General features: G+C 37.5%; 4 protein-coding genes across 7 annotated transcripts; 1 reads left to right on the top strand and 3 right to left on the bottom strand.

The window, feature by feature from the left end:
- Positions 1–4,706: 4,706 nt before the first annotated feature.
- LOC103944951 (ACT domain-containing protein ACR9) lies at positions 4,707–7,903 on the bottom strand. Its single transcript, XM_009355437.3, has 6 exons — positions 7,579–7,903; positions 7,040–7,258; positions 6,843–6,948; positions 5,941–6,292; positions 5,158–5,442; positions 4,707–5,002 (listed from the first exon to the last, which is right to left on the bottom strand). Exons 1-6 carry the CDS (start codon positions 7,730–7,732, stop codon positions 4,856–4,858), a joined length of 1,263 nt encoding a protein of 420 aa, XP_009353712.2. The 5' UTR covers positions 7,733–7,903; the 3' UTR covers positions 4,707–4,855.
- A 1,098-nt stretch (positions 7,904–9,001) lies between these two features.
- On the bottom strand, positions 9,002–9,504 carry LOC103944952 (histone H4). Its single transcript, XM_009355438.3, has one exon. The coding sequence runs from the start codon at positions 9,469–9,471 to the stop codon at positions 9,160–9,162; it is 312 nt and encodes a 103-aa protein (XP_009353713.1). The 5' UTR covers positions 9,472–9,504; the 3' UTR covers positions 9,002–9,159.
- A 2,524-nt stretch (positions 9,505–12,028) lies between these two features.
- Positions 12,029–13,834, top strand: LOC103944950 (ATP synthase small subunit 6, mitochondrial). Of its 2 annotated transcripts, XR_666908.3 has the most exons (3): positions 12,129–12,228; positions 12,328–12,370; positions 13,551–13,834. XR_666908.3 is itself a non-coding variant. In XM_009355435.3 (2 exons), the coding sequence occupies exons 1-2, from the start codon at positions 12,108–12,110 to the stop codon at positions 12,372–12,374; spliced, it is 168 nt and encodes a 55-aa protein (XP_009353710.2). In that variant the 5' UTR covers positions 12,029–12,107. The 2 variants fall into 2 exon arrangements, 1 of the variants encoding a protein (XP_009353710.2); XM_009355435.3 differs by lacking the exon at positions 13,551–13,834 and having other exon boundaries at positions 12,029–12,228; positions 12,328–12,374.
- A 913-nt stretch (positions 13,835–14,747) lies between these two features.
- LOC103944949 (UDP-glucuronic acid decarboxylase 5) lies at positions 14,748–19,335 on the bottom strand. Of its 3 annotated transcripts, none has more exons than XM_048564815.1 (13): positions 19,103–19,335; positions 18,307–18,429; positions 17,549–17,635; positions 17,244–17,331; positions 17,031–17,122; positions 16,717–16,781; positions 16,545–16,633; positions 16,276–16,353; positions 16,056–16,149; positions 15,767–15,833; positions 15,613–15,676; positions 15,456–15,496; positions 14,748–15,250 (listed from the first exon to the last, which is right to left on the bottom strand). In XM_048564815.1, exons 2-13 carry the CDS (start codon positions 18,394–18,396, stop codon positions 15,065–15,067), a joined length of 1,041 nt encoding a protein of 346 aa, XP_048420772.1. In that variant the 5' UTR covers positions 18,397–18,429; positions 19,103–19,335; the 3' UTR covers positions 14,748–15,064. The 3 variants fall into 3 exon arrangements, with proteins under 3 accessions (XP_048420772.1, XP_009353708.2, XP_048420773.1); XM_009355433.3 differs by lacking the exon at positions 19,103–19,335 and adding an exon at positions 18,689–19,014; XM_048564816.1 differs by lacking the exons at positions 18,307–18,429; positions 19,103–19,335 and adding an exon at positions 17,881–18,153.
- Between the last annotated feature and the right edge of the window lie 1,151 nt (positions 19,336–20,486).

Here is a 20,486-nt window from a genome sequence, read left to right as displayed (position 1 = left end):
GAACCAAACTTAGCTTCCAACAGACGTTTTGGCAAAGATTTCAGCACTGGGGGCATGACAAAACCTCTACACTGAGCAATACTATCAACAATCAAATTAGCCATTCTCGACATGGCAAACGCCATAGGCTCAAATCTAGCAGCCTCATTTTTCTTCCCATTAGAAGAAGTCATGTTAATCACAGGCCTCTCGACAACAGGCGGACCCTTACGAGCAACGGAGGAAGTCTTCAGTTTTTTCTTAACCAACATCTCTTAAGCAGACGAGGAAGATCTCTTCTTTCCACCTTCATTCACAGTAGGTTTCACGATAACGATCAGACGAGCCAAAGTATCTGCCTTGATCTTCTTTACCTTCTCGAGAGAGAGCAACCCACATTTCTCCCAGCGAAGAGAACTAAGCAGCCAACGCTATTCACGGTACTCAGCAGGGGAACTCAACCCATACTAGCTTTTTCCTCATTTTTTTCTTTCAGACCAGTAGGCAGGAGGCCTGCATGCCCAACATTCCAGCAGCCCATGAGGCCATCGACCTCCTCATCTCTCTAAATTGCCGGCCTGGTCCGTGTTGTGTCCAAGAGCCCAAAGGACATGAGTCATGCGACTCGCTGATGCGAGAATTATACGCACACAAATTAAACCCTCTTTTTGACAATTGTAGTAAGTATGTAAGTAGGGATCGTTCTGGACCGGGGATTAGGAGGGATTGTTAATCACTTGGATTTGACTCAAAAACGCTAAAAACACAATCTAAAACACTATACTAGACTCAAAGAATGCAAAACTAAACTTTAAAACACTAAGATAAACCAAAGACTCAAAATGCTTTAAAGCATAAACTAAATTGATTTCTAACTAAATTGAACAATAAGGTAAAGGGGGATTTAGGTTTTGATTAAACTAAATGACAGATTGTAAATTAAAGCATAAGGAAATGAAGTAAACACAAAATGAATGAATCAACAGCTAATAAAAAGAGATAGCACAAATAGAGATGAAGCTAGAGATTCGATTTCACCATTGCTAAGCCAAGTCCATGCTTGTTAAGTCAGATTATACTCATCCCTCTACTTATTTCTTGGGTTTGTTTCACTTAGATATGATCAGCCATATGATGTGTGGATTTGATCAAATGTCTCTAATCATGAGCCTAATTGTGATGTGCAACTTTGGTTCCTAATCAAGACTATGTAGTGCACAAGAAACTTTCACAAAACCAAAGGGAACACTCGGCAGGATGTTTGCAAAACATTCCCTTCATTCATTCACATATCTACCAAGATTATGCATGATGTGTGCTTTAATCTTGGCTAAACAACCTGTGGTTAATTCAAATGATGATCAAGCATTAAAATCAACACACTAAGTCACAATTAAATCGGAGAATGAAACAAGAAATAGATAGATTAAATGAGAATTCCGAATTAACTACATGGCAATCTTGCAAGGCTACATCGAATCCCTAGAGAGAGATTAGTTACACTTCATGTTTACAAAAGGTTTGACATAAAAATATATAACATGAGTGAACATAGGATTAAGAAGAAAGAACCCTTGAAGCAAAACTGATGTTGAAATCCCTTAAGAGTTGCCTTCGGTGTTGGTGCTCCAAGTGTGTTGTAAATGAAGGTGGAGCGGCTAAGGTTGAATGGTTTCTGCAAATGGGAGAGTGTATGGAATGGAATGAAGCCGAGAAGAGATTGTGTAGAAATGGAATGGGAGCTTGCGGCAAAGGGGAAGATTGGATGTGTTTGTGGTGTCTTGTGTATGAAAATGAGATGTGATTTTTGTGTATGAATGCATGGGTTTTTATAGGGGGAATGGGAGAATATGTGGGTGATTGTTTAAGAGTGAATGTGGTTGTTATGATTGAGAGTGCATGTGGATGAAATAATGATGGAAAAAGAGCTAGGTTGTTGGTGTGTGAATGCATGTGTTGAATTTGTGATGCAATGATGAAAGAGTAAGTGCATGTGTGTGTGAATGGTGGTGCAATGATGAAATGATGAAGTAGGAAGGTGGAAATGCATGTGTTGAATTGGTGGCGCAATGATGAAAGAGTAAGTGCATGTGTGTGTGAATGGTGGTGCAATGATGAAAGAGTAAGTGCATGTGTGTGTGAATGGTGTTTCTTGATGGTTTTGGGGTTGTGATGCATGTGAATGCATGTGGCTAAGGGTTGTTGATTGGGCTAGAGGTTTTGTATGGCTCAAAGGATTGTTTGATTGGGCTAGGCCTTTTGTTTTATGTCCAAAGTGCATACAAGGCTTTCAAATTCGTCCAACACTTTGGCTCCAAGCATATGCTATCCATTCCAAGCCCAATTTTGCTCCAAAATGCTCCAAAATGCATCTTTTTGCTTCCTTAGCCATATGAACCTAAAAACACACGAAAATGGCTTAAACTACTAAAACAATTATGAATTAACAACATAGATGCACGAAAACAAGCTAAGTAAGTCGCCTAAATATGCTCCTATCACTCGCCTAGCAATGCGCCCCACCGCCACAATCCGTGACCCCAGCCGCACAAGCTGCCCTTGGCTCTAGCCAAGCTGAGCAGCCTAAAGTAGTGGTTCCTGCCACAACACCTCCTCGGCCTATGCCGAGCCAACTCTTGGCCTCAACCAGCCGACATGCCGCACCACCCCGACGGCTGCCCCTCGACAGCACTATCTAAGAAGAAGAGAAGAAAAATTAATTTTTTCTTACATCGGTGCGGCACAGAGAAGACAAAGAAAGCAACGAAAAACGGTCCTTTGCACGGGTAAAATGTAGAAGATTGCCAAAGGAGGGAAAACAATATCCTCTAAGCTCTCTCTCTCTTATAGGGTAGAATAAATTGCTCTTCAAAGTTGATTTAATAACCTACTTAAGGTGGACTTAAATAGGCTTTGAGAGAAATTTATTTCCCTTTCCTAGAAGGATCTAATTTCCTATTAAAGAGGGAATCTACATCAAAATAGGAAGCAATCTTAAGTTTCCTAAAGTAAGAAGATCTCTACACCTGCTACCCTTTCTTGCGAGCAGCCCAACAGGTGTGGAGGCATTTGTGGAGCCAAAAATAATCAAGAGGCAACACGTGGATTTTTAGGTTAAGAGGACAAAATTACCCTCGAGACACATCAGGTTTCCTACACGCAAGTAGTGGAGAATCATCCATCAATCGAGTCAAGAGTGCCTAAAATATGTAACAAGTTCAAATTTATCTCATCCATCTTTACTCCATATCCTCTACAAGGAAATCATTCCATAACCTTCAAAATCTTCCATATAAATTAAATTAATTAGGCTAATTAATGGATTAATTAGGAATTAATCCATCCAAATTAATCACCAAATAACACCCAAAATATACATAAAGGGTCGGCCACTCTTTCTCCAAAGAGGACCGGCCATGCCCTATAAATATTACCCACTTTTCTCTAAAAACCTAGGTTCATACTCTTGCAAAACTCCGAAAAAACTCTCTAAACACTTTTCTCTCTAAATTCTAACTTTGGCATCGGAGGTTCTTCGGCCAAAGCCCCCCCCATTCATCGTGGACGTGTGAGGCTCTTGGCCTTGACCCTAAGGTGTTAATTGTTTTGTAGGTGTAATTTTGTCTAAGAAGAAAGAGGTGGAAATTTGCATCCACAAGCATTGTAAGGAAAATTATGAAATTTTGGTAATTATTTAGATAGGACCCATATTTCGAGGATTAAAATCTGGTTGCTTTTGTGAAATTCTTTTCTCTTGAAAGATTGGAAGGGCCTCTAAGGGGCCTCTAACGAAGCAGCAAATTATTTTGTGTTGTATTAAGGAGCGGAGATGAACAATTTTGGATGGGTCATTAGAGTCCCATCTTTGTTTGGCAGGATTTTGAACAAGAATGGCTTGCCATGTCGTCCATTTGAAATGAGTGAGAAGTGTGATGGTATGACGTTAGGGCTATATGTTCCGTGTTCGAAAATTATTGGAAATTTTGACAGAATGAGACTACAATGACAACATAGATGAGCATGTCAATGAATGAGGTGGAGGACGACATTGATGAGATTATAACATAAGGGTCCTATACTATGATTTTCCAATACTTGAAAGATCATTTATAACCCAAGGTGTCCCCAGGGGCACTCTATATTTGTGGGACTGACTACAATACTTGCATGCACATGCTACAATCACCATCTAATGTCAAATATAATTCATGTGATTGTATTCATGATGTTTTTAACAACATTGAATAAGGTCCTCACAAAGTACCTTCTTGTGGAGACATTAAGCAATTTTTCTTTAAGAAAATGCTCTTATTAGGTCAACTTTTTTGCACCGATTACAAAAATTCTTTCCCTTTTGGGTTTTTGGGTAAGAGTAATTTTCACACTTTAACTCTAAGACTCCCTTGTTAATTCATTTCATGATTTTAATTCTTTCATCCAATGTCTAAAAAGGATGAGGGGAGTGTAGAAATCAGTCCCCTGATGGGTACGCTATGAAATGAAGTTATATTTGCCCTCCCACTCTAGAAAAACTTAACACAAAACGGGTACACTGCGATGTGGCGTCCTAATCCAATAATGCATTATCATGTGTAAATTTTTCTCCACATGCCAATCCAATATTAGACCCACAATGGTAGTAAACTTGTTTCATATAAATTGCTCTCCGTCTACGCCCACCAAGTTCATCTATGACCAGAAAACTATTATCTACATCTGAAAAGGCATTCACAATGGGAATCAACACGTTTGCAAAAACATCATACGGGTCGTACATCTTTAAATCTTATAAGCCCAAAATGCACTGAGGGGTAGAGAGCTCCTAAATACATCAAGACTCAGATTGTTTGGTAGAAAGATGGTAAAATCTATCTACTCACCAGCCCATCAAAGTTCTTCTAACTCTATCTACAATCTGATTCTTAGCTACCAAGTTTGATAACTGAAAGTTGTGGTTCTCTTCCAGCAAAAAGGTATACACCTCCCATTCACGATCTGATGCCGCTACCCTCCCGATTTCAGCCTGAAAGACGAGACAACAAACTGTTAAAAGTGTTGTGAAAATGGATTTGGTAATTCAAAAATACGCCAAGAAGTGCAAGTATTGACTTGAGTTAGTAATTCACAAAAGATTTGGTAATTCTGAATAACTTTTAACTTGTTGCTTAGTCTTCTTACCGAGAAAATGCATATCCCGAGTGTTTTTAGAGCAATTGTAACATCATAGAAAACTCGTGGTCTTCCCTTTCCAGATAGCTCAACTGGATTAGCAACTAACAGTTCAGTATCTGGCCCTCGGTTTGCAATGATAACACGTAACGGGTGAAGCATCTCCACCTTCAACCGCAAATACAGTGCGCTCTGCTTATCGGGATCCACAAGCTTTTTCCCATCATTTTGCTGAATGAATAGGTCTAAATCGCGATAGCCTTTAATATTTGGAGAAATTCTACCATAAGCTATCTGAACAAGAAAAGATTTTGGATTAGAAAACTACAAACAAACCGCCAATCATCATAAGTTGGCAAGGATAGCATAAATCCTTATTTGTAGTTTATGGAAGAAAAGAAAGAATTGGACCCAACATTATAAGTGCAGGCAAGTCATATTTAGATGTATCACCGAGATGTAATGGACCAAAAAGCAATCATCTGCAGATCTGCATACGGGTACCATTATTTTTTTCTTTGCTGAGAATAAGAACCTTTCAGAAAACTGAGACCATTCTTTTCTCATCACCCCTTGTCGGGGTTGAGGTCAAGACTCGAGATCCATTTTCAATCCCATGTAGGGAAACCTATCAACTAGGAGTGGCAACAAGTAAAATCGCTGTCATCTCCCGTTCCATAACCAGTAGGCTTTGACATAGGCTAACCAAATTAATACCACAAAGTATCCTAAACTACAAAAAACATTGATGTTATCTGGCAAAATAGTGAGGGGAAAGAGAAGAATTTCTACCTTGATATTGGAGTCTTTCAAAGTTCTCAGAATGTCATACAAGAGACCTTTGTGGTCAGCACAGTGGATTTGAAGTAATGTATGAGCAGGGCTCAACGAATTGTCCATAGTCACATTGGTTTTCTTCAACTTTGTCATATCTGGACTAAGAGCTTGAGACCGGGTTTCTTTATCCAATAACTCACACCTAAATAGCTCTTCAGCTACCGCAGGTGAAAGGGAAGGGATTCCATGGTGGGATTCATACTCGGGACCTACCAGCTGAAGTTCGCAGCTGATACATGACTCACCCAAAACATCACGCAATTGTTTTATCGTCTCATCTTGGCGTTCCTTTGTGTGTAAAAGGTCCCTGAAATGAGAATGTAGGTCATCTCGATTATACATAGCATCAGGATTCCACCTTAACTGACTTGTTAAATTTAATAAAACCATCCAATGACCATGAAAGAAACGACCAAAACATTTACAACAATGACATGTTTGAGAAGCGATCAAAACATGGAAGCTCAGCGAGAGAGAGAGATAATGGGACGGCACGCTTGTATAAATGATAAAAAAGAAAAACCATGGTTTCCATATTATTAGCTCTAGATAAGCTATGCTATCTAGGACTTGAATAATTTGTCATTTATTAACCATGTAAAAAACTCCAAGGCAGCACAATTCAGTAAAGAGTTAATACAAAAGACGAATATAGAAACTGTAAAACTTTTTGTCCGAAGTGAGCGACTTAGTGACGGAAAATCGTTGAACTTTTAAGACATTATGTCAATGCAGTCAGAAATTGTATATTTTTTACGTTTTACGAACAAATTTAACAACAATCAAGAAAATTCCTCAAATTCTCAAATTAAAAACAAAGACAAAACCAAAATTATAAGTCCCAAGGCAAAACTCACATGTTATCTGTTATAAAGAAAAGGTCCAAGACCCTATCATCGGGGGTTGTCGTAACTTTCACTCGCTGAATCGAAAGCTCAAGCTCTGAGAGAGTTTGTGTAACATCTAAAAGAAACAAAGTTAAGGCAACATTGAATTACGAATCAGAACTACCTCAAAACAATTAAGCAATGGAGGTGTGGCAAATTTCCGTTACCATGCAACAATCCCTTGCGGTCGAGGCAAAGAAACGTCAACAGATAAACTGGTGAGGACGACGATCGTGTGGGCTGCTGGTACAAGTAAAACGGCACTGAACATGATGGGCATACAGATTGTAGCTGGTTCTTCAAATTTGACAATTTCACTGCTGGGGAGCTGGAATCAGGAAACACCCATAACACTACGTAGCACCATATCCCATCAGTCGAAAAATCTACACCAACAAATTTCACCCCACAAAAACACATGAGCATTCAAATTAATTGAATCACATTAATCCCTAAACACAATTAATTATCACTAATCCACAAGATCAATCAAAGACAAAAATCCACATGGAAGACGGAACTAAAAAAACCAAAAATGAATTTCTAAACAGCATAAATTATCACTAAGCGACCACATTAATCGAAAACAAAAACCCACAAAAAATTAACCAAAATTAATGAAAAATAACCCAAAAAAATCCACTATCATATATACTTGCTCGATTGTTATGTTAAAAAAATGAGATTAAAAGTTTACACAAAGTACCTGCTTTTTCTATTAGAAGGCCAAAATCGAGGATGATTCTGCAAATATCGCACCCGAGGCCGGTCTTGTCCGGGCAATTGACGGTGATGATGCAGGGCTCGCCCGGCCGCTTTCCTTTCTGGATCACAACGACGTCGTCGCTCGGCACACCCATACCGGAAACCCGAGAAAGACCGACCAAATTGGCGCTGTAAATTTGACGGTGCCAAGAGCTTCGGGCTGGGGTGATATGTGGAGGTCCTCCACCGGTGGACCGGTGGTTCAGGTGCCACTAAAATAGTAGAGGCCCAAAGTTTCCGGAAATAGGCGGGCGTGAACGTTGTGCTTTAATTGTGACCTTTCTGGAGTCGACGTTTGGTGCCACCGGAAAATCCACGTCGCCTTTACACGTGGCGGCCTCTGAGTCATTTAAAAGTGATTTTAAAAATTGTCACATGAGTGACGGGGAACGGATTTGGATTCCGTCCAGATTTAAATTGTGAGGATTAGAGAAATCTTCATATTATAATCGTTTATCATGTATTATACGGTTATAAATTATTTTAAATTTTTTTATTTAAGATTAAACATAATTAATACTTAACAACACAACAAACAGTCATAATATATGAGAATCCCTAAGACCATCGCAAAAGAGATCGGGAGAAGATCCTCATCCCACGGGCACGAAGAGACCTCGTCCACTACCATGCGACTTGTGAGAGGGTGGATGGTAGAAACTGGAAAGTGACTCTTGAAATTATGTGCTTATTAAAATTTTAAGATTAAATTATAAATAGAGAAAATATAAAGTAATAGCTAAAATATTTTCGTGTTGTCTATCAGATGATGTTTATCGCTGAAGAAGCTATTTATATATTTGGCCACGGTTAACAATTTCCTCTTGATTATTCTATTTGGAAAAAAAAACGTGGGAAAAAAAAATGAGGGCACCTGAGTTTAAGGCTTTGAACAAAATAGGAAAATTATTTTGTATTTAATTTACTAAAGTGAGTGTTCGTAAAGTTATTTTTTCAAATCTTTTTACAAGAAATTTGGTATTATCTTTTGACAAATTCTAGATTACTTTAAGAGGCAATTGCAATCGATTTTGCTAGTCTAGGACATTATTATGAATCTATGATATTTGATTTAATCACTTGCCATCTATTGTATTTTTTCTTTCAAAGATAAATTTGCACCACGAAATTATTTTCATCCTAATTGAATTGTTAATGTCTGTGATAATAGAATAATCAGAAGATAGTTCAAGTATTAAAACAATTAAAATTTAAACTTCTGCAATAAAATACATTACCATTAAAGCTGTCATCAACACCAATTCAATTAGGAATCGTGATTTTCTCGGCAACCAAGCAGATTTCACAGAAGAAATTTACCACAAAAACAAAAGAAATCGACAGCAATAAAATAAGGCAAAGACTTACTAACAGGTCGAACTTACATTACCTCAAAATAAGTTCCAAATTACATAAACACTAACTGTTACCAACAAAATACAAATTAAACACAAAGATGTAAAGCCCAGACCCTAAGCAAACCTAACCCTAATTCCCAAAATAATAACATAAAATTCCCAATTTAACCCCCGAAACCGTATAGGGTCCTTCCCTGCCTCTTCAAAGCATACACCACATCCATGGCGGTCACAGTCTTCCTCCTGGCGTGCTCGGTGTACGTCACAGCATCACGAATAACATTCTCCAGAAAGATCTTCAGAACTCCTCTGGTTTCCTCGTATATCAGACCGCTGATTCGCTTCACACCACCTCTGCGGGCAAGACGGCGAATAGCAGGCTTGGTGATGCCCTGGATGTTGTCCCTCAGAACCTTACGATGTCGTTTCGCTCCTCCCTTGCCCAATCCCTTGCCGCCCTTTCCTCGTCCAGTCATTTTCTCGGGAAAATTTTTGGGTGAGAAATTGGAGTTTGATTTAGTGGGTTGAGCAACCGAGGGGTTTTGGGTATTTAAAGCGTTGGGGGTTTGGGTTTTGGTATTTTGTGGGGTTGGCGGGGGGCCATCTGGGCCGTTGGATGCAGATGCTTATCGAAGGCTGCGAGAGTCGATCCGCGTCGTATTGTAAAATTGAATCTGTGTCGTTGGTGTTGTATCATCTACGGTCAGAAACTCCACCTTTTTGGGCTGGCACGGATTGTGCTTTTGAGGGAGAGTGATTTGGCGGTTTTTGAAAGGCGGGCCGAAGAGCCCAGGACGGAGTTGTGCAATTTTTGGGTTTGAAATTTGAGTTTTACTTTTGTTGTTGAAAATTTTGGGAAAAACAAGGGCGCAGCACGTGCCAAAACCTCTACACACTTCAGCCATCTCTCTCCATGAACTAAGTGGAATTTAATGGACGTGAATATGAACAAAGACTTGGCTGTTTCAACAGCCACTTCTGCTTATTCCGGATGAACACGTTCGGAATTGGGTATTAGCAAAAGTGGCTGTTGAATTGTTCACCAACCAAATTAATTCCTATGAATATTGAGTGAAATCATTAGAAATTTTGAGAGAAGAGATTCGATAGAACGCATAATACAAACATCATTGAGCACTATTGAAACTAATAAAGCTATTAAATAACGCTCTACTAGTCAGGATGTCTAATTATAAATCAAAGGCGGAGCTAAAAAATTTCATCGGATGAGCTAGTATAAAGATTTAAATTTTTATAAATAAAGAAACTTAATACTATATTTTTTACAATATCAGTTAGTTTGAGAAAATTTTTACAAGGTGAGCCAATAACTTTTGTTATTCAAACAAATTCAAACTTGTACATGTACAAGAAGCGATGAGAAAAATAGATGGTTTGTAAACTGTATTATATAATTAAATCAAGAGAATTCGAATTAGTGACTAAATATATGGTGGGCTACATTTGAAAATCAATAAAAATTACATGAAATTTTTTATTTTCTACCAAAAGCTACTTAAGCTATAGCCCAAGGTAACCCTTAATGTGGCTCCGCCGGTGTTCGAAATAACATAGATTAATATCAGTTTGTATTGTAGAAGAATTCATCATGAACGAGTTCATGCTTCAATCTTCTTTGATTACCTTATAGTTCTTACTCTCAATGAGACGATTGTATATTAAACGCGTTAACTTGAGAAGAGAGGCCAAAGAATTTCATGTCTCCATGCATGGACCATAGTATTTAATTGTAATTGAATATATTTTGTCCAATACTAATATTTGTCCAATCACTTATATATCAAAACACATATACACCAGATATGGTTCGATCTCACTCACATTAGGAGTAAAACTCTTACATTCTCTCATACTAGTGTGATCAAATTATTTATATACGTTATATAAGTAAATTGGGTATCAGAACAATATCACTTCTGCAACTAATTATAATGATTTACTTGTTCGAACATTAGAGCACTATGCAAGCTATAAGCATTTGTATTCTAAAATCACAAACCAATCTCATTAATTATAAAGTTGTAAACCGGAGAACCTAAAATAGAAACTTGTTATTACTATTACAACTCCCACATGTCTAATGCCATGAAGTTATACAACATACTTCATACCACTTTGCAAATATTCAGAATGAGTGGAGGGAAAAAATAGCTAGTGAACTGTAAACAATACAAAATTATCCAATTATTCGTAAAAAATTCATTGCAAATTCAAATAATTATATGTTGGAAAAGTTAAAACGCTTTACAATGTTACATGATTAAAAGCACGAGCGAGAGAGATGATTCATTCCTTAAAAGCATCATGTTACATTAATAATGATGTACAATCAAGGTTCGAAACTAGGAATTAGACAACACTCTCTTATATAACACGAAACCATTTAACGTATATAATGTGGTACGGCTGCGCCGTATGTTTCAAAATTGGCTCATTCTTTCCGGCCCGAAATAAGAAAATCAACAAAAAAAGAACTCCTCGACACAAGATACCTCCTTAAAAACGTACGAATGAGGATTTCGTTGATAAGTGCACACATTATATACGGTGTAGTCCATCCCCTTCATTCCCCCACCAATAATAAAATAAAAGTAAACATCTAATGACAGGACCGGCCAGGTTGTTACAATTTCATGAAAAAGGATCATTGCCGGATTATTTTCTTAGGGATTTAGAAATTATGTATGTTCATCGTATATCGTACAATAAGAAATCATTTAAAATTTAAAATTAAATATAAATAATACCTAATGAAAATTGATCGCACGATGTACGATGATAGGATATAAATTCTGGATCTCCCGAATCCGACTTTTCCCAATTTCATGTCAGTTCGATCGGTTTCAATTTGTACCTTATACCTTACATTTGCCAAACAATGGGCCGAGTTTATCTGCTCCGAACTGAATAAAAAACAAGTAGCCCACTTTGTGAAACTCAAATCATGGGCCGCCCAATTATTATCAACCATAAAATCAGATTCGACGAGAATAGAAATCCAACGGTTACAAGTAAGCTACAAAACAGCCACAACTCCAGAGAGAGACTGAAGAGAGAGAGAGAGAGAGCATTGTTGAAGGAAAGAAGATAAATGAGGAAGTTCGATCCATGGCCGATTTTCTTCAAGCGAGAATGGAACCGGAACTGGCCGTTCCTCGTCGGGTTCGCCATCACCGGAACCCTGATCACCAAGTTCTCTCTCGGCCTCACTGGTAAGCTTTTTTGCCCCCGCCCCCCCTCCGATCCGTTCATTTCCAATTCGAAACCCTAATTTCCGTTGATCTGTTTGTTTTGTGTGAATCTATTCGCAGAGGAAGATGCCAAGAACTCGCCTTTCGTTCAGAGGCACAAGAGGTAGCTTTTCTTTTAATCTTCTGATTCCTTAGGCCTATTTGATTTGCATCGTTACAATCCTGTAAATTGATTATCTGGTAGTTGTAGCCAAAATACGGTATGTCTGAAAAACAATGCACTTTTTCGAGTTTCGTTGGAGATTTTAGTGATTGCGAAATAGGGTATAATGAATGGCATCTATATCCTGCTTCTGTTGCTTTATTTGATTGCTTTATCGTTCCTCTTTTATAAGGAAACATTGGTTTTTGGTAGGCATTACTTTTGTGGCAAGTCCAGGAGTAATTTACTTACGAGGATTTCATCACACATTGTGCATTTGGTGCAAAATTGGAAATGAAATGTTTTTCTCAGAACTTATGATATTTTTACGAGAGGAAAAAGGTGTTGAAGGTGTTGGGGTTGGTCTAGAACATCCCAAAGGGGTTTAGAATCAGACGTTTAGACTTGGTTTTCTGCCGCTAGATGGTCATGTTGAGATCATCCAATCATGCCTGGATTTTATTGATCCTATCACGCAGTAGGAACAGAGGTAGAAACATAATTATCTATCTTAAAACAAGTTTTTGCCACTAAACCTCCATTTTTGACGTACATTGTGAATACCAAATCAAGTACTATGGAGTTTTATGCTATTTATGTGGGCACCGGATTTTCTCGTCACACAATTTCATACCAGTTGTCATCCTGACTAAAGGCTTTCTTTATCCTGGATACACCTTTTGACATTTTCTAGTATGATGGGTTGCATGTGTATTCGGTAAGGAGGTTTTGAACATGCTAAAGTGATGGCTTATTTAAAAACATTTTTTAGGTTCCCTACATGCAGTTAACAAGAGCTTGAAATTTTTAAAGTGATGGCCTACTTTCAGTCAAAGGGTATATGTCAAAATAATACCTTTCCAAGACATGGGCATTGCAATGCTCAACTTTACATAGAGCAGGGGGTTGTCAGGGATGCATTGGCACATACATATCCAACTCTCGGATTGCTGTAGTTTGTGGTGTGCTTGTTCTTTTACCTTTTCTGTTTATAATCTGATCTCTCTATTTTGGTGAGTCTTGTGTTTCTTGGCTTGCACCAAGGATTGTACATCAACAATAGTAAACCGTAGCGTTTTTATATATAGTTTTACGAGTCTGTTGGTGAAAATCGTTATTTAGTTCTTTTTTTTCGTTGTAGGTGATTTATGTTTGGTGTACAAGCCACCTTTGTGCTAGCATTGTGGAGAAGACGGCCCTCGTGCTATTCTCAAGGATCATAATAACGGAAGAGAGTTGTTCTAGATACTCTTTTTTGAATTTTCTGTTATGTTTTGGATGACTTGAATAACATGAGAAGAAATACTTATACTCATTGGTTTTTAATTTTGTGCGTTTGGCCAGACATTATTCAAACCATGAAACAAAGTTGTGTTAGAGTTTCACGTTACTGTTACAGGCGAAATATCATTTTCCCTTGCTTCTTGTTTTGTCGTTTCTTTCCTGTTTCTAGTTTTGTGTCTTTCTTTTCTCATCCGAAAGAGTTCTATATGACATCTTGAAAGTTCAAGGACTTGTTTGGATGTACTTTTAAAATGACTGAAATCGCTTTTAGGAAAAATGTTTGTGTTCCTGAAGCACTTGAAGTGCTTAGTTATGTGCTTCTTATAGGAAGTGCTTAGTTATGTGCTTCTTGTAAGAAGCACTTCAAGTGCTCTTCAGGATTCGCTTATATGGTTACCAAAATATTCTCACCAAAAGCGTTTTCAGCCATTTCAGAACACTTCCAAATGAGAGTGAAAATGCCTAGTCTGCGCTCAATTTCCTTTGTATGGTGAGGGTTTCGCCTACTAAAATCCTTGCAAGCTTCGGATAAGGGGCTAGAGGAAATCTTTGAGTTATTTCTGGGTTGAGTTGCTGTAAGGATTCTTAATTTGTCACTTTACCGAGCTACTTGGTATTCATCTTCGCACGTTAATACTCGATTTTCTCAAGGAGTCATTCTTTTTTACCCGCAATTAGAGTCTGACGTGCACAATTAGTCTTGCAAACAAATCTTACCAAAAAAATGGGTCTTAACATGTCCGTAATTCTTTTTTTGAATTATTTTTATATATTAAACTCTGATTTTTGCAAATCATAATTCGTAAAGAGGAACGTAAAAGTAATGTTCATCTTATTCACTTCAAAATCACAAGTAAAACGACTCACGAGGCTCTAAGATGAATATGAAACAAAGTGCAACCAGCCAAGAATAAAAGCATACTTTGCGAACGGTGGAACGCCCGGTGATTAGCGTCTTCTTCATCTTACTGTGTCATGGATTCAAACTCCTCTTCCTCCCCTAGTGGAAATTGAAGAAATAATATCGCTTGTATTTAAAAACGTTACAACGGGATTCAATGGAATAGAAATTATAATCTTATTATTGAACTACAATTTTAACTATAAAAGAGCGCTAGACGCCACATTTCGAAGGATTCTCCTTGGCATCTTAGCACTCGCTTTGCAAGAGGATGAAAAACGAAGAAAATCTTTCTCGAGACACCATTTCTTATTTTGTATTATAACACGATGAAATTGAAAGAACAAGAAGGAAGTAAGCACACAATGAAGTTACAGGAATCATCGAAGACCGAGCATGTGCCGCAGTGTCAAACAAAATTCCATGACCAAAAGCTCAACGTCTATATTTCCAGCAATGCAAACAGACACTCATTTCTTTTTGTTTGCTCCGAGCCTCAATCGGAAATCTTCCTCCATGAGAGGTAGGCCTTCGCGCAACTTGATCTTCGGTTCCCATCCCAGCAATTCTTTTGCCTTTGTGATGTCGGGTTTTCTCTGTCTAGGATCGTCCGGAGTGTTCTCAACCCTCTTGATCTCCACCTCAGGGTTGATGAGCTACGAGTCAAATACACTGATCAACATGTATGTACTTCCCCACCTCGAATTCTTTGTTTTAGCAATTAGCAATGAACAAATTGCACAAATTTTCTTTTTGTAGAAATTCAAAGTTATGCTTTAAGAAATAAACTAAAAAGCTTCTGGAAAACTATATACTATAACAGCCTGCAAAGGGAAAGACGATGGAAAAAGAGAAACTGACCTCCTTCACTGTCTCTGCAAGTTCAAGCATTGTAAATTCACCTGAAAGTACCCAAGAAAGTACCGAGGTCATTACTTATGTCCATACGATTAGAGCACATTCTTATGACAGGTTCTTCAGACACACTCGTCACACTACGATGTTTCTAATAGATTACCAGGGTTTCCGAGGTTTATGGGTCCAGTATGCTCTCCTTCCATCAGACGAATGAGGCCATCAACCTAAAACATTTTTAAAACAGGTAACTATATAAAACCGAACACATTGCAGTACAGGGCAACATAATCAAAAGAAAAACATGTTCCACGTACCAGGTCAGAGACATAACAGAAACTGCGAGTTTGAGTCCCAGGATTTTGCACTGTCAAAGGTTCATCACTGCAACATTGAAGCACGTTAAAATTAATCCTGAGGTATCGACATTCAAGGGGAAAAGGAAAAGGCCGAAGCTTATCCACCAATGTAGGCAAATATGAGTAACAAGTAAAGCTAGACAAATAACAAGCTGGATTACTAAGCGATGGAACATGGTTTTCTTCATGTAGGCACTAGGAAAACTGCTGATACATAACCATCATTAAAGCCATACTACGGACTCACCGAAGTGCTTGAGCTATAAAATTGCTGACGACACGCCCATCATCAATATTCATGCGAGGGCCGTATGTATTGAATATTCTGGCAATACGTATTTCTGTCAAAGAAAATAAATGAAATCAAACAATCAACTACTAAATAGCAAAGGTTTAATCACTTCAGCACGGAATGAAAAAACAGTGCTTTGTTCTATGGTGGGGAAAGGAAGAGAAAAACACAATACCTATGCCATGCTGCCTATGATAGTCGAACATCAAGGTCTCAGCAACACGCTTGCCCTCATCGTAGCAGCTCCTTACTCCTGTTATTACAATATGCACTTGTTGTCGTCACCGTATCCAAAACTTAAATAAATCCTTGAACAAAACAACATTCTGCCTTCTATTTCCCCCCATTAATTGTCTACATGGTTTGCATTTATACGCAGAAATAATCTTCTTAGATCTGTCTGAATGCAGCAAAATTCCGTCTTAGAACGAGATGAGCACTTACCAATTGGGTTAACATTACCCCAGTAGCTTTCAGGTTGTGGATGCACAAGAGGATCTCCATATACCTCTGAAGTGGATGTCAGCAGAATCCTGCTCAAATATATTTACTTAAATAAGACAACTTGAAGGAATACAATTATAAATCTTTCATAAATGCAAGAATAATAGACCACCTTGCTCCAACTCGCTTTGCAAGTCCGAGCATGTTCAGTGTGCCAATCACGTTTGTTTTTATCGTCTGATACAGAATCATATGCTCAAATGTTAGATTACAGATTTAAGATAAATTTGAAAGACTTTCTGTTGGAGGGAAAGGAGATCTTATATGAATGAACAGGAAAAAGAAAGTAATATATCAGCTGCCGTTGCTGATCAAGGAGAAATGACATGTTGCCCGCCTTTACAAGTCATTTTCCCTGAATCACACGCGACATATGCACTACCATATGCCATCTCGATATCTAACGCTTAAATTGCATATATTTACCTTTACAGGATTGTATTTGTAAAAAATTGGAGAAGCTGGGCACGCAAGATGGTAAATCCGATCAACCTCGACCAACAATGTCTCTGTGACATCTGTAACGAACAAGCATAAATGCATTCAATCAAAGCCACGCATTTGCAAAGATTAAAGACACTTGACAGAAAAACAAAAATAGATGAAATTAACTTGCTAAGTAAACCGAAATGTATGTACCATGACGAATAAGCTCAAATCTGGGATGACCAATCCACTTTTTCAGATTGTCCTTGGAGCCAGTGAAGTAGTTATCGACAACAATAACCTGAGTAGAGAATGGAAACAATATAAACCATGGTGAAACAAATCAATTGACATACGAAGTTACATTACGGGTAACTTATTGCAATTTTGTTCATTATAAGCGCTTAATATTAACAAAAGTTTCCCAGCATGAAAAATAGAAAAAATTGGATCTTGAACTCATTACTGAACAAAAAAACTGACCCTGGAGATTTATTAAAAGTAAATCAAATGCTTACCTCAGTCTTTTCATTTTCCATTAACCTGTCAACCAGGTGAGAACCTATGAATCCAGCTCCTCCGGTAACCAAAATTCTCATATTGGACTGCCATGGTTAAAATACACAATTAAAGCATTACAATAACAATACAATTAACACGAAAATTTTGTCAGAACAATGATATTTGCTAGCCATCTAATACCAAACAAATCATACTGCTTGAATTGCAAAGCAGCATGATTTATATCAATAACTGTAATGAACCGATCTTTGCTCATAGAAACAAACGAGCGAAAAGATTGAAACATGACAAAGTTACATGACACGGCAACATTTTCATCTGGACTCACAGATTCAGAAATGCGGTTTGACTTTCTGCTAATTGGGGATAAAACAGAGAACCAAGAAAGTTGAAGAATAAGTGCGATACAAGTACAAAACCTCGACCACCGACGATAGATAATTTCAGGATCTAATAGTACAACTACAAACCAATCATGTGGGAAATGCTATCTATATTAGCAAAAGATGCATGGAAAGGAACCCCTTTCATACAATTATCAGTGAATTACAATTATTTTTTTATCAAGGGGCTTGCAATCAGTAAATGCTGATGGAGAAATGCAACAACCCCAGTGGCATAAATATCAGAAGCACAATAAATACACAAAACCAACACCAAAAAAAGGCATTTCAACACTGTAAAAAGCAGTTTACAGCAACCCAAAGAAGCAAATAATATATACGAGTAAAAAAAATAAAATTAGCACAAGGACCTGAAAAAACTTGGAAAACCGCAAAGGGGATGGCAAAGGAGGAGGCTTTGTTGTGGTCTGGTGCTCCCCATTGGTAGAATTGTTTGCCATTTTTTCCTCAGATCCTCTCTACAATCCAAACACCTGCAACAGTTTACACAAAATCTTCAAATCACACACTAAAAGATCAAATTATTGCAGAAATTAACACAAAGTTTTGAACTTTAGTTTCTCATCATCGAAAATTCTACGATGCTCTGGAATATCTTATACTCTGAGATTTTTAACCGTTAGATCTTAATCATTATATATTTAACGAATGATTTAACCGTTAAAAACCTCGGAATATGCTAGAAAATCACTCTAATTATAAAGAAAGATTAGAACTTGAAGTTAAGTTGACCTGAAAGATAAAGCTGCAGAGGAAGAAAACCCAACACCCCAAGTACCCTTTGGATCCGCGAAGCTTTAAGTTAGCAGAAACCCAATATTTATAGTCCCTCAAATCTCAAAAGAAATCCGAAAATCGAAGCTTCTACCAAACGATGAATTTTAAACGGGTAGAACCATGAATCGTTTAAATAATACAGCAAACCGTAAAGCCTTCGAATTCAAGGAAAGTCCTGGCCTTTACTGATAGCTCCTCGATAACAATAAATTAAATTTGAAGTCACACACCAAACTGTATTATTATTATTCCCCCCTTTAGAAATCATTTTCTTTTGAATCCACAGAAAATAAAAATCAAATTTGATAATCCAATTGTAATTAGTAATTAATCATGTACCAAAATCAGAGATTGTAATGATTTGTTTACCTTGTGAAGAAGCTAGAGAATCTTGGATTTTGAGGGGTTTATAGGGTTATTTAATTTATGGGATTTGGTAGGATTTATAGGATTAGTGACCCTAATAACAGTAATTAGTGAGATATAGCCTATAATTGGGGGGAATTAGGGTTTTTCCTAAATTCTTGGGGGACTTGGCTACTGTCTGGGACTAGTAAGAGCTAGTTCCTTGCTTTGTTTTGAAGGCTGGAATCAGATGCTCTTTTGTACGATTTAAGTCTTTTATGCGCTTACGCCATCTGGGGTGTTGCACATGTTTTAATACAACTCGACTGGTGGTGTCCTGATAAGAAGATTCCTGGATGGATTTTATTTGCATTAGTATTTTTTTTTTAAATTTTAAAAATATGATATTCATTAATAAAATTTAGAAAACATACAATATTGAGGATATAGTATATAACATGGGCTTTGATAAAAATTTTATCGGAGATTTCAACCTGGTTGAAGGGAAATAGAACGTCCCACATCTAACTAGTACTATCCTCAATAAGGAGATCAACAATTACATCAGGTCGTTCTTCAAACCAAGTTATACAATTTTCGATACTCAAACTAGAACGTGCAAGCGTATGCGCAAATATTCAATGTGATGCATCAATACATTCGACAGTTGGATTTGTATGGTTGTACATGGACAATTTATATTTAGTTGCTCGAATATGAGTGCACTTCATCAAATGGTTGAGTATGAAAATGAATGAATATGAGAATGAATCAATGAGAAGAAATGAGATGGTACATTATTTTTGTCAAATCTCTTGTAGACGTGGTACATTACTTCTGCAAATCATGCAACTTACAAGAGATTTCGTACAAATTAATGTGGCATGAGGGATTCTCCCATTGAACAAGATCCTTGATTCTCTCTTCAATCTCTCTTGTTTCTCTTATTAAACTACTTATGTAGAACCCTAAACCACTTAAACACAAAACCATTTGGCTCTGAGCTCCTCACTTTTAGCATCAATTTTATCAACAACTTCCTTCGAATGTTGGAGATAAGAACTCATAATCCCATCCATTTTTTCATCCTCTGAACTACAAACCCTAAAAATATTCGGGGTTCGAGATTTTCCCAACTCAAGATCATGAGATGTGTTACTCTTTTGATCAAGAACTGGGATTGATTTTATCAAGGTGATCTCCTGAAGCATGTTATCAATCTTCCAACCATTTCCTTGAAATGTTAAGCATCAAGTGTTCGTGAATTATCTTCAACAACTCCAACTGCATGAGCACTTAAAACTAGCAAGTCCATCATTTTGGACAAGGACCTCAACAGCTTTCCATAGCAAGCACTATGAAAAGGCAAAAACCAGAAATTGGGTTTCGCCTCAGCTTCTCCAATCAA

The sequence above is a fragment of a genome, unplaced genomic scaffold (assembly GCF_019419815.1).
Source record: "Pyrus x bretschneideri cultivar Hongxiangsu unplaced genomic scaffold, Pyrus_bretschneideri_v1 Contig39, whole genome shotgun sequence".
Lineage (NCBI taxonomy): Eukaryota > Viridiplantae > Streptophyta > Magnoliopsida > Rosales > Rosaceae > Pyrus > Pyrus x bretschneideri.
The sequence above is the reverse complement of the archived record's forward strand: the minus strand, read 5'-3'. Positions and strand labels throughout refer to the sequence as shown.

Excerpts from the sequence above, each read along its gene's own strand:
- LOC103944951 (XM_009355437.3), bottom strand. The coding sequence starts at position 7,732 with ATGGGTGTGCCGAGCGACGACGTCGTTGTGATCCAGAAAGGAAAGCGG. Across the intron at positions 7,259-7,578 it reads CCTTCTAATAGAAAAAGCAG|ATTTTTCGACTGATGGGATA; the intron begins GTACTTTGTGTA and ends TTGTTGGTGTAG. Across the intron at positions 5,003-5,157 it reads TCGGGATATGCATTTTCTCG|GCTGAAATCGGGAGGGTAGC; the intron begins GTAAGAAGACTA and ends CTCGTCTTTCAG.
- LOC103944952 (XM_009355438.3), bottom strand. The coding sequence starts at position 9,471 with ATGACTGGACGAGGAAAGGGCGGCAAGGGATTGGGCAAGGGAGGAGCG.
- LOC103944950 (XM_009355435.3), top strand. The coding sequence starts at position 12,108 with ATGAGGAAGTTCGATCCATGGCCGATTTTCTTCAAGCGAGAATGGAAC. Across the intron at positions 12,229-12,327 it reads GTTCTCTCTCGGCCTCACTG|AGGAAGATGCCAAGAACTCG; the intron begins GTAAGCTTTTTT and ends ATCTATTCGCAG.
- LOC103944949 (XM_048564815.1), bottom strand. The coding sequence starts at position 18,396 with ATGGCAAACAATTCTACCAATGGGGAGCACCAGACCACAACAAAGCCT. Across the intron at positions 17,123-17,243 it reads ATTTGAGCTTATTCGTCATG|ATGTCACAGAGACATTGTTG; the intron begins GTACATACATTT and ends TGTTCGTTACAG. Across the intron at positions 15,834-16,055 it reads TTTATAGCTCAAGCACTTCG|TGATGAACCTTTGACAGTGC; the intron begins GTGAGTCCGTAG and ends TCAATGTTGCAG.